At 39.2% G+C, this 19,268-nt stretch overlaps 1 protein-coding gene across 3 annotated transcripts in view; it reads right to left on the bottom strand.

Annotated features, from left to right (window-relative positions):
• Nucleotides 1–1,375: 1,375 nt before the first annotated feature.
• rnf152 (ring finger protein 152) overlaps nt 1,376–19,268 on the bottom strand; it is a 31,486-nt gene continuing 13,593 nt past the window's right edge. For all 3 annotated transcript variants that reach the window (XM_055059363.1, XM_055059362.1, XM_055059364.1), the window contains one exon: nt 1,376–3,370. In XM_055059363.1, the coding sequence (XP_054915338.1) occupies nt 2,622–3,272 (651 nt within the window). In that variant the 5' untranslated portion in view covers nt 3,273–3,370 and the 3' untranslated portion in view covers nt 1,376–2,621. The remainder of the gene's footprint in view (nt 3,371–19,268) is intronic.

The following is a 19,268-nucleotide window of genomic DNA, read 5'->3' as shown; positions in this document are numbered from 1 at the left end:
CAGCAAGCGCAATATGGATGAGGAAAAGACCTCATGTCCAATTAAACATGCTAAACAAATGCAAAAATGATTAAAATAAGAGGTTCCCCTGCCAGAAGCTAATGCTGTTTGGGCCATCGCATGCAGAGGTTTGGGAACCCCGGGTGTATGTAAACTTCTGGTTTCAACTATATTTAAATGACTTTGTTCTCTAAATTTAAGGATTTGCAGGATCCGGGGTTTGAACAAAGAGGGGAAGGTTTAGGTTTGGCTGTTCTGTCCAGACAACATGCTAGTAGACTTCACTTAGCACAGTCGGTGCTGAACGTGTCCAGAATATTCAAATACTGGAACATATTTAGCAGTTACAAAAGGCTTTATATGAAATATAGAAAGTAAATTATAAATTTCTTATGTTTAAGTTCAGTTTAGGTTTCTAATACCAGAACCTAAACTGAAAGAATCTGTTGCCTTCTTGTAAAGCATGAAAGTAAGCTGCAACTTTGTTTTGATGTTCACATTTTCCACAAATGATTTTTCAAACATCAGCTGTAAAAAAAAAAAACACTTAAAAATCAATAACGTCACTTAAACCAAAGGAACAGGAAACTCCAGGAATTCCTCTATCAACATTCTGAAAATCCAGATTTACATATTTCAATGTTAAGCAACCAATGATTTCATGTCCAGCTTAGCGGTGATTAGCACCGGTAACTTTGGTCAGTGTGAATGTGAACTAGTTTGATTTCATAAATTATTTTCAGATTTCTCCTTCATTGTGGATGGTGTGGGGTTTTGCATTTGTGTAAAACAAAAACCTTAACTTTAGCTTTAAATTAGCTCAATATGCTATAAAATAGAACCAAAACCTGCTTGATAATTTTAGTAAGATAAGAATATTAATCTACAATGACAATGAAAGGAAAAGTGAGAATCTTAGAAATTTGGTCCAGTCTTTAGGCACTTGGAGATAAACAAAACCCTTCAATGATCCTTAGAGTAAAGAAATAAACACCAAGCATGTGGAGCTCTTCATTAACAAGCGCTGCTGCTGCTGGCTGTACTTAACCGAAGTGGCATGCTGCAGAAAAGCTAGCTGCAATTGGCCCCTGAGGAATGTTAATTACCTCTGTGACAATAAATCCATAAAGATTTGAAGAAAAAAGAGATTCCCAAGGATAAACAAAAAAAGGAGTGAGCTATTAAGTTCAGTCAGCTGTGAAAAATAGGATTTCTGTTAGATAAAAACTGGAAATAATTGACTGATGCCAGAGAATTTAAGGTTTGAGAAATAAGAAGGATCCAAAGGTTGAAGGATAGAAGCTTTCAAGGATTAAACGCTTGTTTGGTGCAATCTAAAAGCCAAAACTCAGTACACACAAAAAAAACATTGAGATTTGTGAGGCTTGAACAAACAAAGGTTTTTAATTAAAATATAAGTAAAGCAATAAAAAAAACTTCAATTGGCTGATTTAAACAAAAATTCACACTTTTACTATCCTAAAGCATCTCAGAGCTAGCTGTATATAGTTCAGCTGTACAATATACTGCTCAACAATTCAGCCTATACAGAAAAAAAAGAAAATCAAATGGGAAGGTGTGGATGTTTATTCCCACCGAGTCAGGGAACAGTTCAGGTTCTGGATTTTAAAGGCAAAATTTCCATTTTGCATGCTTTTACGCTTTCATTTGGGTCTCAATTGCTTCTATAAAAACATAAGTGCTTAAAAAAATCCCAAGTTGATGTTTTTTAGTGTTTGGAAAATTAACCCTTTTTAAACCTTCTGGAAAGTAACATTACAAACCAAGCTGGACTCCAGAATGTTTGGTCAGCTGGTTTTATCACTGCATTGGTAAAATGGCTGCTGGAAAACTTACCATCCAGAAACCACTTGCTGCATTATTATTGGTTGTGCAGGAGGCTCCACTTCTGCTTTTCAAATATGTACGGTTGTATGACTGCGGATCTGTTTGCAGCCATTTTCTTGTGCGAGTGTAAACGCTGAGTTACGGGGCGTGGCCAGCAGCAGCTTATTTGGATTTAAAGTCACAAGACGCCCTAAAACAGCTCATTATGAAAGGAGCTCAACATAGACTAAAATGTCATCATCTAAGAGTGACTGTGCAAAAAACAGTAACAAACATATTTTGTACAGACCATAGACCTATCCTAACCTGTTAAGGGACCATAATAGGTCACCTTTAAGACAGCGCTCAAAGCCTCAATATGGCCGATAAAAACACAGATAACTGATGAACCTTTACAAACCACAGAGCAAACAGGCGTTCCAGTCACTTCGAGTGTAATGGGTGTCTACATCACTCTAGGAAAACACAATCAGCTGTCTAAAAACAACTTTCAGAACGTTCTTGAAGAAAACACAAAGATGTGGCAGTTTCTAGAACCAACACACAGCTGGTGGAAAATATCCATTTTCAGTTTTCATAATTGAAAACAACAAACAATGTTGAAAGACAGTTTGTAAATCTCCTTCTTGCCCTCGTTCCCTCATCAGTACTACTCCCCTTTGCTCCGTCGTTGCCTGGTTTTTCTGTGATGTTAAGCTTTGTCTCCACTCCTCAGAAGAGTCTGGGCCACTGAGGAGGAGGCGGAGGTCCGCAGGAGGTCAAATCGACCTCCCTCAGCCGCAGGAGATGACAGTGAAGCGTTTGGAGATGCAGGACATGTTGTGCAGCACAATTCCCAACAGGAACAGCAGCACACACGCCACCAAAATAACCGTGCAAACGCCGGACCATGTGGAACCCTTTCCTCCTCCAACAGGCCCGGGAACTCTCCTCTCGCCTTCGCTGCCGTCCAGCCCGACGCCCTCCAGGTCCATCGCCAGGCCCAGAGGCTGCTGTTCGGGCACGGTCACCACCGTCATGCCCTTCTGCTGGCCACCGGGAAGAAAGCGGCAACCCAGGTCTCCCGGCAGGCCGAGCGCCCGCTCCTTGGTGACCGGCAGCGGCAGCATGTAGCAACCATTGCTAGGGAGGCGGATGAAGACAGGCGTATGTTCCGAGGCGTGAGGTATAGCGATGACAGTGATGATGTCCGGGTCGTCTGGCAGCTGGGAGACGGACAGGCCGGGGGGAAGCTTGGTGACGCCGCGGCACCAAGGGCAGCGGATCTCCTTCTGGGTGCTGCGCATCTGGGTCAGGCACACGGAGCAGCAGGTGTGCCTGCAGTCCAGGAGTTTGGGCCGCCGCCGGGGGCTGTAGTAGTTAAAGCAGATCTGGCATTCCAGAATGGAGTCCTGGGAAAGAGTCTCCATGTTGGAAAGGTGCATCCAGCAGCCAGTAGCTTGGTGAGTTTCGATGCAGAGCAGGTTGTGATGCTACTCAACTTTACTGTCACCAAAACCGTTCAGTTGGCGAAATGTTCCATCTGCAACAGACGAAGAAGAAAGACCAGTCTTTAGAAACTGCAGGTGAAATAAAAACCTTTCTCAATAAGGCTTGTTATAATGAGAAAGAAATAATTTAATCGCATAATGAATTCAAATTCGTACAATGCTTTTCATTTGCACCATTTATTAAAATTAACTTCAAATTATGTAAAAAAACAAAAAAATAACTCCTATTAAGCACTTTCTGCAATTTAATTATACATCAGTTAACCTTAAACAATTAACAGATAGTCTGAAACTGAACGGCAGTTAAGTCAAGCAAAAAGGGCTGAGCTTTTTGTTCTGATGCTTGACCATTTTTAAGCTGCAGGTGGATATTTCTATGACAAATAATCAAGAGTTTGCTAAAGGAATGCAATGTTATTGCAATTTATGGAATTAAAATTTTAATTTTATCATTTTAAAAAGGAATTAAATTTTTTTTGTTTGTTTTTTTTGCATGTCCTTATGTATTTCTAATATTGTATAAAACAGGCAACAATAATAAAAATATGCAGAAAGTGCCAAATTGATATCCAATTAATCAACTAATTGTCAGAATAATTGGCAGAAAAATCAACTTCTACAATAATTGTTAGTTGCAGACGAAAAGATGTCATTTGCAGAAAAAAAAACAACACACATTTAGAGCAGCAAAGAATCCAAAACTGAACAATAAATGCAATTTGCATTTAAGGTAAAAAGGAATTAAATGTAAAAAAAAAAGCCTGTACATCTGTTCTACACAAAACTCCTCAAGTTTCAGTTTAGCTTCACCCGGTTAAATTATGTCAGTAGAAATTTCATATTAGGAACTTTTTTGATACCCAATTAATTAATTCATCCAAGACATAAAAACATGGAAGATCTGTATCCGATTAATCGCTAGAATAATCGATTAATCGTCAGAATAATTGATAGAAAAGTTGTTTTCTAAAATAACTGTTAGTTGCAGCCCTATATTTAGATGTGAGAAACAACTGGCACTCTTGATGCAGACGATGTATGTATCATCCAGCAGGTGACTGCAGCAGCAGCAGCGTATTCATGAGATCCTTCAGTATTTGTCTCGACTGTGGCTGTTTCCTTTTTCTCCTTCAGGCCAAACTCTCCAGGAACCCCTCCTTCTACATCCGACTCTTCTTGCAGAATTACGTCCACAGCGTTAAATCAAACGGAAGCAGCAATAGTTTGCTTTTACAGATGATTAAGCCCTGTCAAAATACCACCGTGGAAACAATGAATACCAAACAGGGCCAAGCTGCCGTTACGTTTTGTTTCTTTGCCCAAATTGTCGAGTGTGAAAACTGCTGAGGAGGAAAAAAAGGAAGAAAAACGAGAAGGTTTCTTCTCTCTCTATCTTTTTTTTCCTCTACGCTGCCGTCATGACAGAGACGCTGTCCCTTCAGGCGTAAAAAGCGGGAGAGGACGAAGGGAGATGGAGAGAAATGATGATAGAAATAGAAAAAGGTGACCACTGATTGTCCCACAATACTGAGCGACGGTGTCCCTTATCAGAAACAAGATCTCAGGTAATTACAGCTCTCATGGCGCCCCGTAGGGACACTGATGCAGCAGGACAGAGATAAGAAGAGGTTTCACATCAAACATGTTCAGAGCAGATCATTCAGTCCTGCTGGCCAGGTCCATTTAAGTACTGATCAAACTCGACCTTGGATGGAAAAACATAACAGGACCAGAAAAAACATCAAATATCTACTCAAATCCTCCCTGAATACTGAAAGTATACCATCTCACATTTCATAACAATTTATTCGATAAACATCGGAGCAAAATGGAAAAGCTGTGCATTGATACAAGAAGAACACATCATGAATTTTAGCCTGCTTTTTTCCCAACACTGCTTCAGATTAGTTAAGTCGCTCTCTCTTAAAGAGGCGACATTTTGTGTTTTCCAGACACAGAAGGTCATTTTATATCAGAATCTAGTAACTATTTCACCTTCAGTCGTTAAAAAAATACTGTAAAAATTATTAGTTTTTGTCTCTTTAAGAAGCTTCTTCACAAAATACAAACAAAAATACAACAGATTTCAGATTTTGTAGGATTTCTCGTTTGTCTTTTTCTCCAGCTAGATCTTGACTCTCGCATTTGTTTTGGTCATATTTACCCAGAATGCCCTGCACTGTAATCCACTTCCTGCTTTTGGAGCGGTATCTGATCTGCTTGGCGTTCACATATGCATTCGAACCGCACCAGACTTCGCATTAATCAAACTAAGATGAAGTTTGTAGGCAGACCACAGTTCAATCTTTTGGTGTGATTGCACATTCACACCTCAACAAACGAACCGGAGCTTCTAGAGTCGGATTAAAGTGGACTAAAGAGGGCTGGTGGGAATGAACCTCTGTGTTAAATAGGAGCCACGATGCCTGCAGCCAGTAAAGACTTCAGCACCAAGGGTTGAGCGGATCCTCGTTAGCTTGCCAGGTCAATACCTCGTGAGTGGCATCGGCTCCAGCTGCTCAAGCCTCTCCATCCTCTGCCTCCCTGGAGGCAAAACACTCCCTCCTTAACCGAGTCTGGAGGCCAGACCGCTCACCTCCTCCTCCATGGCTGACCTAGTTTCTCCACACCAGCTCGAAGTAGAGAAAAGGTGCTGAAAAGTCCAACCGGTTTCACAAAGCGCTGAGGAAGACGGAACAGACGGAGAGGAAGGCAGAGGATTCCCACTGACAGTGGAGGGTTTTACCAAGTCCTCTCCCCACAGATATGGATTAGCTTTGATCTGACTAAAAAGCTTTGTGGCCCAGTATTCCCATACACTCTGCTGGTGCGTTTAGACTAAGAATCCTTTCTTCCTCTACCCAAAATCTTCACACTTATCATTTTTGAAGTGACTTACTTGCTTTTTCTGCCTCAGCCACATGCCTTCTACAGGTTAAAGGTGAAACAGAAGCTAAAATACCTGATTTTTGAACGCCAATACAAACAATGTGAGGTGAAATTATGTTAAAAATGACCTACTATGCTTCCTTGAACAGGTTAGTATAGGTTTATGGTCTATAAAAACATGTTCATTACAAAGTTTTGCACAAAATCATTCTTAGATAATGAGCATCTAGTCTGCTCCTTTCAGATTATGCTTTTAATGGGCGTCTTGTCATTTTAAATTCAAATAAGCCACGCCCCCAACTCAACGTTTACATTCACAAGTAAAAATGGCTGTAAACATATTAAATAGAAATTAAAAAATAAGCAAACTCTATTGATTATTGATCCCAAAGGTAAATTAAGTAGATAATAGCATGTGCAATTATGCAACCTCACATCTTTGAAATGCATTAGTGGAGCCACCTGCATAACCAACAAGAATGCAGCAAGTGGTTTCTATACTTGTCCTCTCCAGCAGCCATTGTACGGCACATACAGCGGTAAAACCAGCTGACCAAACATTCAGGAGCTCCTTGGGTTGCTAAGTAACGTGTAGAACTCCGTTCAGGTTGCTAAGTAACGTGTGGAACTTCGTTCAGGTTGCTAAGTAACGTGTGGAACTCCGTTCAGGTTGCTAAGTAACGTGCGGAAGTCCGTTCAGGTTGCTAGGTAACGGCTGTGCCCTTCCAATGTGACTTAAGCCAGAGGTTTTGAAAACAGCTCATTTTCCAGACACGAAAAAACCTTAACTTATGACTAAAAACGTTTGGGTGTTGTTGCCGAGACCCAAATGGAATCATAAAACATGTAGAATGTGAAGTTTACACAATAGTTCCCCTTCAATATAAAACAAGATGCTCTAAAACCAGAAGCTTAAATGGAAAATAGTTCAATTCTTCTATTATAAATGGTCGGTTTTGTTAGAAGAAATTTCATGAACTGAGTTGCTGTAAAAAAAAATCAATTCAAGGCTACAGCCAGTGTAGCAGCTTCTGTTGGTTGTAGCTGTATTTGGTCATTTAAACAGTTTTTATTAGCTGAGAACAACACGTCATTGTTCAGATAAACGGGGAAAAACCTTTTTCCTTTGCGTTTTTTTAGAAACATTTCCGAGGTCGTAAAACATCAGAGGACCAACTCTATCTGCAGCGCAATGATATGATTTATCGGTTCAAGTGAGCAGGAACCAGGGCGAGCTGGCTGACCCACTTTCTCTCACACTGTAGACACAAACACAGAAACATCCAGAGAAACAAACGTCTGAGGGAAAGTTTTCCAGTCTTTCCTGCAGTTTGTGTGAAAGCTTCTGCTTTTGTAGCCAGAGGACGATGAGTGACCGAGCAGCAGCCGCAACGCGTCTGACCCACTGGGAAGCGCCGCACACCTGAGGACACGGACAGGAGGTAAAAATAACCGCACATGCAGCTCCACACAGCTGACATAATAAAATAGCTGGAAGCAGCACGAAGCAGGAGATTGTTTTCATGCGGGAACCCTCGGGTGGTTTGAGCCGGTGAAATGTCAGCGCGGCGGTGACGCACAGAGGGATGCAGCTTCAACTTCGTCATGGATGTGCGTCTTACGACGGCATATCACGGCCATTAGAGGTAGAAAAATGAGGAGTGAATTTCTGCCATAAATCAAAAACATTTCTGAGTTTGAAAAGCCAAATAGTTGCTAGAAAAAACACATTTTGAGATTGATGTCAAAAATCTGAAAACATTTGAAATGTTGAGATTAATCTGCAAAACTTTGTAGAGAAAGACTTCCAAAAATCTGACTTTAGAAACTCATACATTTCAAAGTTTTTCAGGAATATTTCTCTGCAGAATCTACCAAACATTGTTTCTGTTATTGCAAATTTTCAACTTTTCAATTGAGTTTCAAAACTCAAAAGTTTGCAAGAAGTCCTTCGAAATTTTGCAATGAATCTCATGCAAAAAAAGTTTGAGAAATCCAAAATTTTCTAGAAAAAAACTGATTTTGAAGTAAATTTTTAGAAACAGTTTAAAAAGTCAAAAATTTGCTAGAAAACTATAAAATTTTTGATGAACTTGATCTGAACACATCATGATCAAATTATTATCAGTAGCAGGTGTTTGAAACAAGTCTATGTCTCATGTCAGGTCCTGATAACAAAGCTTTCTTCTCATCATTTTAGATGTTTTTCTGCTTACACTATGACTCTATTCCATTGCAATCTGCAGTGCAACTCATAGAAGGAACCCCTGAAATAAAATATTTGCTGTATTTGTCATTTATTTTCCAGAAAAAGAAAGTTAGAAAAATCTGAATCTTCTTTGCGCCACATCAGCCAGCAAGGGCTCACTGGACAAAATTGATTTTTCAAGTTTTTAGAGGAAGAATATTTTTGGTTTATTTTGTACTGGGTTGCCAATAAAAACACATTTTAGGACTGAAATTGAATATTTCACTCCTGCACAAACAATCCCCAGAGAGTTTTCTGGAGGTCAGAAGCTGAGAGAATAAAGTATATTTTCTCTTCTCTCTAACAAAATGGTACGTCGTCCTTGCCGCGACCCTCCTGCCAGCATAAATATTGATAAATGCCACCCGTGATAAGCCGATTTCATCCAGTTCTACATTATCTGACCAGCTGATTTATCTGCACTGAGTCCAGATTTGCATTCACAGACAGAAGCACTCACTTCTCCTTTTCACCTCCGTCGTCCTTTATTCTCACCTGATCTGCAGCGGAGGAAACAATAATATTTCACAAAATGGAATCGTAAACCTCAGCAGCTGAAAGTGATTTACAGCAGCTCACACACACACGACAGATAAATGGATTCTGACTGCTGTAAGAGTGGGTTTTAGTGAGCGATTCATCTCCGTTTGCTTTTACTTCCTTTTATTTTCCCGTCTCTGCCTGACTTAGTTGAGCTGGTGGGATTTTTGCATGAAGATAAATAGTTCAGGAAACTAAAACACAGCTTCCTCCACAGAGGCACAAAGATGGCGTAGTGACCTCCTCACCCAGATATCTCCATCTGGACTGGAGATAAAACTCCTGTCTCACAGCTGAAGCAGCCATGCAGAACCTAAAATATCCTGGGTTTGTTTCTTGCAACCTTAAAAACGACAAAACTTACAGACGTAACTTTATGACAGAAGAAGAGATTACACATCAACACGTTAATATCCCATAATAAAGAGCTGAAGATTTAATGGAGTCCACATGATTAACCAGCAAAGATGGCAATATCTGAACACGCTGTGAAGGAATTATGATGGTCAGTTCAGATAGGAAAAAAACATGACAAAATCTCAAATATTTTGAGATTAATCCCAGCAGGTTTTCTTTTTTGTTTTTTAGAAAAACAAGGAAAATTTTGGAGTTTGAAAAAGTAGAAAATTTGCAGGGAAAAAGTCATAAACTTCTAGATTAATCTCAAAATTTTAAAAACCCCCAACATTTTAGAATTTAAAATGTCAAAAGATAAGCTGAACAAAAAGTCAGAAATCTTGATATTAGAATGTTGAAGAAGAAAAAAAAGAAAAAAAAATAGAACAAAAACTAACATTTTGAGATTAAGAATTTCCTGGAAAAATAAGAAAATTTCAAATAAGAAAATTTCAATATTTTAGTCAAATCAAATGTTTGCTAAAACAGAACTTTTGAAATTAAGTTTAGAATTTTTTTTAGAGAGAACTTGGAGATTTTACTTTTTTCAAAAGTAAAAACTCACAAATTTAGTGGGAAAAAACAAAAACATTTTGAGATTTAACTCAGAAATTTTCTACTTTTGAAATTGAAATTTTCAAGTTTTTTTTTAGAAAATTTCTGAAATTAAGACCAAAATTTCCAAGTTTTATTGAGCAAATGTTTGACTTTTCAAACTCAGAAATTTCAGAGGGTTTTTCTAGAAAATGTCTGAGTTTTCCGTTCTATCCATCGCCCTAACGCGCAGAAATGAGAAGTACATAAATCCCCAGGCAGCGCCAACACTTCAGCAAACTAAACTCTTCAAGCAAACCCAATGCTGCTCTTTTTTTAGCGAAGGCAGTGAATGCATCACAACCTCACTTCCTGTGACTATGGAAATATTTTCACATCATTGAGATGCACAGCAGGACAAGCTGTGAGTGTTCATTCCCTCTGCAGAAGCTTAAAATGAAACTCAGCAGGGAAGCGTTCCAGGTTGAGATAAATAAATAACTAACGCGCCTTATTGGATATTCATCACATGTATCGGATCTGCTTAACCTCCACCTTGAAGCAGGCATACAGAACGTCAGGCACGCTGCCGGGGGACAGAGGCGGCACATCGCCGCTGGTTTGTCAAAACTTTGACCCAAAGAGGTCGGAAAAATCCCCGAGGCGATGGCACATTTTCGGCACTGTCTTCAAACTGTTTCAGGTTCGACGGCGTGTTATAGATAGAAAAAAAGAGAAAATTCTGCTGAAAAACTTGTACATTCATGAGTTTCAAAAGTTGAAAATTTGCTAGAAAAAAAAGTCAAAATTTTGACATTAATCTAAATTAAATAAGAGTAAAAAGTAAAAAGTTTGCGAGAAAAAACTCAGAAATTTTTTTGGTATAAATTTCAGAAATATCTGAGCTCTGAACGTTAAAAACTTTTGACTTGAAACTCGTAACATTTTCAAAAGTTGATAAAATTTGACTGGAAACTCAGTAATTTCAGTTTTTTCTAGATATGTCTTCAGATTAATTTAAAAATTAGTTTTTTTTCTAGCAAATTGTCAACTTCTCAAACTCAGAAATTTATCATTTTCTTTTCTGCAAAATTTCTAAATTTATCTAAAAATTTGAGTTTTTTTTTTTTTTTTTTGGAAGACATCTTCTTTATAGATAGACAGGTAGGATGGTCTATCACACTGGGCTACCATAAAGTGGGTCATGTTGTAAGTTCCAAGCATCCAACAATTCAAGTGAATGAATCTTCATCAGCGCAGACAAAGCGTTTGCATGGTGTTGTATAAAATTGAAAGGTATTATTGTTTGGGGAGTGATTACCTCGATCTGAATCTGACAAGATGATTGGATTTAATTAATTTAATCTGGATCCAGTTGGATTCTGTACTGTTAAATACATAATCTGTATGTTTTGGAAAATGCTATAATTGATAACAGTTGTCATGTTATCAACTGCTGGTGGGCAAATGAGCAGATCTTGATTGAAATTTTGTCAAAAAATAAAAAATAAATGTAAAGATTTTTTTCATCAAGGATAATTTAAGACAAGAAAACTGCATTTGAGCAGAAAAGCAATTAAATTCAGTCCAGATACTGATTAAATGAACCTCATAAACAACCAAATAAATGGATGATTCAGCAAGTCACACCAATAAAATAAGATACAGGCACAAAAAAGCATTTTCTGACAATATGTTTACACTTTACACTTGTCCCTCTGCAAACAAACAACAACAAGAGAAAGAAAAAGGAAAAAAACTGGCAGGAAAACAATCTTTACATAAGTTCAGGCTATGCATCTTATAACGTAGTCACAACCCAACACTGCATAAGAAGCCCTTGACAGCTTCTGTATAATTCAATGACCACTTTAACCTTCATGCATTCATTTCCTCTCTGCTGTAAGTTAATGTGAGATAAGTTTCGCTGCCGTTAGCCCTGATCCTGCTGAAGTCCCACTAAATCTAATGGAGAACAGCTATTTTCTATTTAATGCAACACCTAAAATGCCAGTTAAGCAGAATCATATCGCTCCAAAGTGACATGAATGGATTGAAGGAGAGTCAAGAACCACAACAAGGATGTGAGTCCAATGAAGGAACATCTTAAGACAAATGGACCAGCAGACGCAGTGACAGCCAGCAATACTGACAAAACAGTTTACTTCCTGTTGGTGAAACCTGGAGAGAAACCAGTAACAGTAAAGGAAAACCAGATCAACCAGTAACAGTGAAAAACTAATACAAGAAGAAGAAATGCTTTACACAGGAACCAGAGGATAACAATTTAAACTGAGTTTATTTTGTTCCAAAGGTCTAACTCAAATATGGATGGATGCATGGATGGATGCATGGATGGATGGATGGATGGATGGATGGATGGATGGATGGATGGATGGATGGATGGATGGATGGATGGATGGATGTAGATTTTGCATCTTATCGTTTGTTGCTTTTTAAAAACTCTTTTTATAAGTTTTTCTTTGTTTTTCAAGCCCAGCTGTGTTTCCTCTTCGTCTCTCTGATCGTCCTACTTTCCCTCTGAAGTCACTGAATCATTTCATGGTCATGTTGTTCTAGATTACGGCCTGTTGATTGATTTTGTGATTATTCAGGATCACAGTAATGCTCCTCCGTCTCTGAAGTGCCCTTCGATCTTTAACACCGACGTCTTTTGTGTTTTTCATAATTTCCCTCCCTGTCTTTGCGTCCCCTTGGTGACTGCCGCCATCATCTCTGTCTCCCATTTTAAATCAATTGTCATTTCAAACAGAAGCTGCTTTTTCCCAACAGTCACATGCGAAGGAAATCAATTAAAAGAAATCTATTCACGGATTATTAAACTAACAAGACTTCAACCTGAAAATTCAATAGTTTGCACCAACAATTACTATAAATATTAATTGCTTGCAGATTACTGTAGCTATTACATCTTTAGTTTTCAACAAAACATGAGTTTAGAATCAACTCAAGATCATTTTGACCTGAAAGTCTCATTTTTCAGACCAACGCTTGTTCCTCACACATTGCCTGGTGACCATCTTTCATATTTCTGCATATTTTCCCTCCTGCTGATGATCTGTCTGTGTTGACAGTCATCCAGGTGTTCATGCTGCTCTTCCTTACCTGCATGAACACCTGAAGGAAAAACTGCTCACCTCCGGGACCCGGGTCACACAGAAACCGCCCCACCCGCCCGCCAGCTCACGCAGAGGGGAAATCAAGCACACCCCATCAACGCTCGCTTTAGATAATGAGCCCTGCCACAGAGGATATGGATTGCAGAATCTGCAGGCCGGGCAGATAAGAAGGGATTGAGCGAAGGCGCCGAGGTGGTGATTTGTCAGGATTAAAGCCGGACGGCGAGTTGATGGCGCGGCATCAGCTGTTGCTCATTACTGCGGGTGGTGGCCGTTTGGTTCTGTCAGCGTGTCCAGGATATCTGCTGCGCATAATCCCACCTTAATCCCAGAAGGACAGGATCCAGGATGCGACTTTTCACTTCGGAATCATGATGGAAAACAAGGGAAGGGGGGTTTGGGGCGCTAATTTAAAAGATATATTTTTGACTTTATTCTCAGAATTCTTCTGTGAAAAAAGTCAGAATTCTAAAAAAGTTTGATTTCTAAGAAAAAAGTTTGTATTCTGAGATTAAAGTCAGAATTCTGGGAAAAGAAGTTAGAATTCTGAAGAAAAGTCAAAGTTGTGAGATTGGAGTGAATTCTGAGGACAAAAAAGTTAGCATTCCAGAAAAAAGTCTGAATTCTGCAATTCAAGACAGAATTCTGACTTCGAAATGAAAATTGTGCAATTAAAGTAAGAATTCTGAGAAAAACGGACAAATTTTGCAAATAAAGTCAGAATCTTGAGTTTGAAATCAGAATTGTGCAGCTAAGGTCAAAATTCTGGGATTAATGTCAGAATTATTATTTAGTTTTCTTCAGAATGATTGGCGGGATTGAACGACCGGCTTTCAGAGATTAAACCTCCAAATTATCAGTTATTTCCGATTGATTTCATCTCCACACGCGGAGCTGTAGGACAACAGAAACATCATTTCAAAGTGAATGAAGCTCAGCTCCTCTCGCTGTCAGTTTCCCTAACGACCCGTTTAATTAGAGTTAAATGTAAGCGATGGCTTCAGAGCGCAGCAGAACCAAACGCATCAATCAGCAGCTCCAAAGAGAGAAATCAATCGTGATTCAGACGCTGAAAATCAGTCACTTCCTGCTTGATGCTTTGCTTATTTTCTGGTGAATATATTTTAGGGCTGAAACAATCAGATTAATTGTGTTTGAATGATTAACAAAATCATTGTCAACTAATTTAGAAATTGTAAATGTTGAAGAAAAAGTACCAGCTGCCCTGGCAGATTATTTAATTTATCACAGGATTAATGTTTTTCATACGGTGAAATAATCTGTCAGAGGAACCAGAACTTTTTCATTCACATTAAGGAATAACTGACTTACAACAACAAGCTCATATTTCTTTCTGAAAAGTTACTTTTAAGTTAGTTTTGTTTTATTTTGAGAGCAATAAGATATTTGCAGTAGAAACTAACAAAAATACTTTGTATTTGTGATGTGAAAAAAGCTTCTCATTGGCTCATTTTTGTGCTGTAAACCCGGTTTCTCTTTCTTCCTCCACTTCCACCTGAGCAAACACCAGAGGGTCGGCGTCCCAGACGAGCCTGTGATGATCCGCCTGCAGCATCATCTCTTTTTGAAGCTCTTTGCACATGAGACAAGAGCTGCGCCACCGAGAGAACCGGACAAAGAAATAAATGTCAAACATTAAACACACAAACACTGTGCAAACACAGCTGACATGTCTGACCTTCAGAAACATCTCTGGAGGCCAAACATGGCTGCATTTGCTCACATGCTTTCAAGGTATCTCTAATGGAGCCGCCTCAGCGCTGCGTCGCTGCAGGAAGCTTCCCCGAGCTGCAGCGGTAAAAACACGACGCTGCTTCGCCCTGCAAGCCGCAGAAACCAGGCAACGTGAAGATTTGACCGAGTTTTAATCACTTTGTGGTTCAAGGAAACTCAGCATTTAGTGTTTACATATCACCAGCACAAATATAACCAATTACTTAGAAATTCCACCCATTTTCTTCCGTTTATCCAGAGTCAGGTCAAGGAGCAGCTTAGAAATTATTTACTGAAAACAGTTTCCTATGTGTTGGTGAAAACTTGCTTGTAAGTTAGTTTTGCCTTATTTCAAGCGCATGAAGATATTTGCGCTAGAAAGCAGACAAATATGCTTGATAGGATTTTGTGTTTATTTTTGTCACAATAAATTACAAAAATAATGATTTACTTAACCCACCCAATCTGTCCATGTTGTCTGGTTTGTTAGTTTTTACCATTTTCTCCACTGTTTTTTCAATGAAAGTATCAATAAATAAACAACAATGTTTTTTCCAGCGCAGTATCTATATTTGTGTGGCTATTACTTCCATGTAACGCAGTCAGAACCATACAGTTCCCTAAAACCGGATTATTAAAGGTCATTTTATTTATATAGCACATTTTCAGCACCAAGGCAAAACAAAGTGTTTTACAGGAATTTTAAAAAATACAATCAAAATAATATTGTGATAAAACTTTAAATCATCCATCCTTAATGTGGAAATAATTTACCCACCGTAACTTTAAAGTTAGGAGTTTACTACCAGCAGCTGCTCCAGGTTTGTTTTGTTTTTCTTGCATCTTTCCGTCAAACTTCCATGTCTGACAGCAGCACAGGTGTGCAGAGAGGAATGAGCAGCAGTAACACCTGCTGAGGCATTTTTGCACAGTAACCCTAAATGTTAATGACTCCAGCAGTTGGTGAGAAAACTGACAGACTAACAAGCTCTGAAGACGCCCGCAGAGTTAATCAATGCCAGGGAGAGATAAAGGACGAAGAGCGCCTGGCACACGGAGGGAAGGAGGGAGGCGAGCGGCGAACCGCCTCCAGGAAATCAGCCGTTTCACCGGGGTTCATCCGAAACGCTGCAAATCATCCGAGCGTTAAAAAAAAACTCCTCGAATACAAACAGATGGGGGAGTCGGCGCTACAGAGGTCATAAATCAGCTGCTTGGCATCGAGTGTCAGGACAGCAGATGCCTTTCAGTCACCAGGGCGGCGATAAAGCCGACAGCATCAAAACACGGATCAGGCTTTCAGGTGGAGCAAACACATCTACGTTAGAGCTAAAACAAAAACCAGAGACTGTTTATCACACCAGCAGATTATTGTTGTTGTTTGTTCAAAATTGTTCCTATAAAAAGCATTCACCATCTTGGAGGTTTTTATTTATTTTAAGAATCAATCATGATTGAAGAAATTGGGAATTAAAAAATAAATTTTTTCTACAAAATAATAGCAGTTAAATGGGACATATTATACACAATTCACATTTTTGCACTTCCATTTTGATATCTACTGCTTTTACAAACAGCCCACAAAAAAGAAAACCCCCAGTTGGCAACATGAAAATAGTTTTTTGGTGTCTGGAAACAAGATGTTTCAAAAACCTCCGAAATGTGACGTCACAAGTCAGGAGGCACTTCCCTGTTACCGAGTCCCACCCGTTGCCTGGCAACCCCAGCAGAGATCCAGAATGTTTGGTCAGCTGGTGTTACCGTTGTACAATGGCTGCTGGAAAAGATAAGAGTTTTGTTGTCAGTCCATCAAGAAATCACTTGCTGCATCTTGGTTGGTTATGCAGGAGGCTCCACTTCTGCTTTTCAGAAATATACAGTTCCATGTTAATTTAAATCCAAATGATTTAAAGTGACAGTAGTCTCTAAAACAACTAATTCTGACAAGTATTAGATAAAAATAGACTAAAATCTCATTATCTATGAAGGATTTTGTGCAAAAATGTGCTGAACATGTTTTGCATAACATAACATGTCACGTTCAAATAATTATTGAGCTTGTCTTAATTTATCGTGTGATTAACTGTTTTACTGCGACAGGGCTGGAAATCCTGAAAAACCCTTGAAAAAATTAATCTGAGGAAAATGATCAAAACAATTTATAGATCGATTGTAAAATCCGTGGCAACCTTCCCTGGTTATCGACTGCTCACCATCTGGAGTTTCTTTTTTAAAGCATCAAAGCGGAACATCGTTTATTCGGCGAGCAAAGTGAGAATGGAAGCGAGGAGGGAGGCTTGTTTTGATCCGGCAGCTTCAGCCAGCCCACCTGAGGAGCGGAGATTATCAGCGGCCGTCCGGGTGGAGGCAGAGCTGCAGGACCCGTCCCAAAACACGGCGAGGTTTGGCCTCTGGATGCAGATAAAGCTGTGCTGCTTATCGAGCGCCACGCAGAGAAAACCAATCCCAAAAGCAGCAGTCTGACACAGCGCAGCTGCTGCGCTAAACGCTGCAGAGAGGCTAAATAATAGAAGTTTTTCCACTTACTGTAAACTGGACGGTTTTCTTCTAGACTGATCTGGAAAGAGGTTTGATGACGTTCAGTAAAATCTTAAAGTGTTCGGATCCGGAGTTGGTTTGAGGTTTGTTCATCCAGAAATGTTCTTACTTTGCAGTGATTCTAGTTTTCTGTTTATTTCTTGTCCACTTTAAATCCACTTATAATGACAGAAAGAAGGTAAAGAAAATAAATCTGCTGCTTGAAAAGGCAGGAAGAGGAAAAACTCTGTGAAAACCTAAATTAGGTCAAAAGGCTTCAGTGGGTCGGACAAAAGTTCAGACTGAAGTCAGAGGAAAGTTAATTCAACACAACCAAACATTTAACCAACGAGGAAAACGCAGAAAATTCAGCTGAAGGAAAAGAAAAGCAGAGATGAATATCATCAGCATAGAAATGATAAATGGATGGACAGACAGACGGATGGATGTTGAACAGACTCAGACAGACAGAATAAACTCTTAAAATCTAAATATTTTTCTTTCTTTTTCTTTCCTTCCTCTTTCCATCCCGACTTGAGCACAACTTTCATTTCCTTCCAGACTTTCAGATTTCTTCCAAACGGGCCTCAGCTTTAAATAAAATAAAAGGCGGAGTAATTTCTGTCCCCGCCCCCGCGCCCCGGCTGTCCCCGCGCCCCCGCCTGTCCCCACCCCCGCCCCCCGCTGTCCCCGCCCCCCGCTGTCCCCGGCTGTCCCAGCGGGCGCTAAAGGTCAGCCCCATTCTTCACCAGCAGCCGGCAGCCACCTTCCTGCGCCGTCCAGCAGGTGAGCGTCCGCCCGGCTGCGTGGACAAACAGCACCTGCTGCAAACCTGAATATCAATGCGCTTCTCACCTGTGGGACCCTGCCGTTGCCATGGCGACCGGCAACAGCTGCCGCCACAATAAAGTCGCAGCATCAGCGGCGGATTCATTCGGCGGCGGATTCATTCAGCGGCGGATTCAGGGCCTCCTAAACAAATTAGTCCGACCCAAAGCGCTGAGGCCAAAACCCTTTAGTTCCATCTTTCACTGCGAGACATGAATATGATATTCAGTCATTCAATATCCGAGTCTCTGTGTCGCTGCTTGACTTTCTCCAGAAGCGTAAAGTTCATAAAACAGGAAAAAGATTCACACCAATTATTTACTTTAAATGTCATTAAAAATTGGCTGTTTATTTTTCACAGTCATATTTTTAAAATGTTATTTGTAAATGTCACAGTTTCAAACTAAAAATTTATATTTAAAGTATTTAACTTTCAAATTAAATATTTAGTTTTGAAAATAAATATTTAGTTTGAACATTTAAAGTTAGTTTGTAAAAATTTACATTTAGTTTGGAAATAAAATGTCTAAATTAGAGCTAAACATTTAACTTTCAAATATGAGTTTTCATATTAAATTCCTTGCAAAATAAATATTTTGTTTGAAAATTTTATGTCAGTTTGTAAAATAAATATAAGGTTTGGAACTGAATATCTAGCAAAATAAATATCTAACTTAGAGCTAAATATTTAACTTCAAATAAAATATGTCGTTAGAAATCTACACATTCAGATATAAATATCTAGTTTGACACCAAATATTAAAATATTTCATTTACAATCTAAATATTTAGCAGTCTATCAAAACCGTTCGTATCTTTTTTCTTGTTATTCTTTTTAAATCATACACTATTTTTTGCGATTACAATGACACACTTTCCTGGAAGTATTTCAACACTAAGACTTAACAGGAAGTGACCCACACTGCTGAACCGCCATCTTGGTAGGCAAGCGCAGATGAACCTCGACTTCAAGTTTTAACAAAATTAAATTGATATTGAAACTTTGGACTGTAGAGCAACAGAAAGTTACGTCAGTTACCATCAGACCAGAATGTGGCTTGTTTATTGTTATTAACTGTCAAG

This window comes from Poeciliopsis prolifica, unplaced genomic scaffold, assembly GCF_027474105.1.
Source record: "Poeciliopsis prolifica strain line A6 unplaced genomic scaffold, Auburn_PproV2 SCAFFOLD054, whole genome shotgun sequence".
In the NCBI taxonomy this organism is placed as follows: domain Eukaryota; kingdom Metazoa; phylum Chordata; class Actinopteri; order Cyprinodontiformes; family Poeciliidae; genus Poeciliopsis; species Poeciliopsis prolifica.
This window is presented reverse-complemented; position numbering and strand designations above follow the sequence as displayed.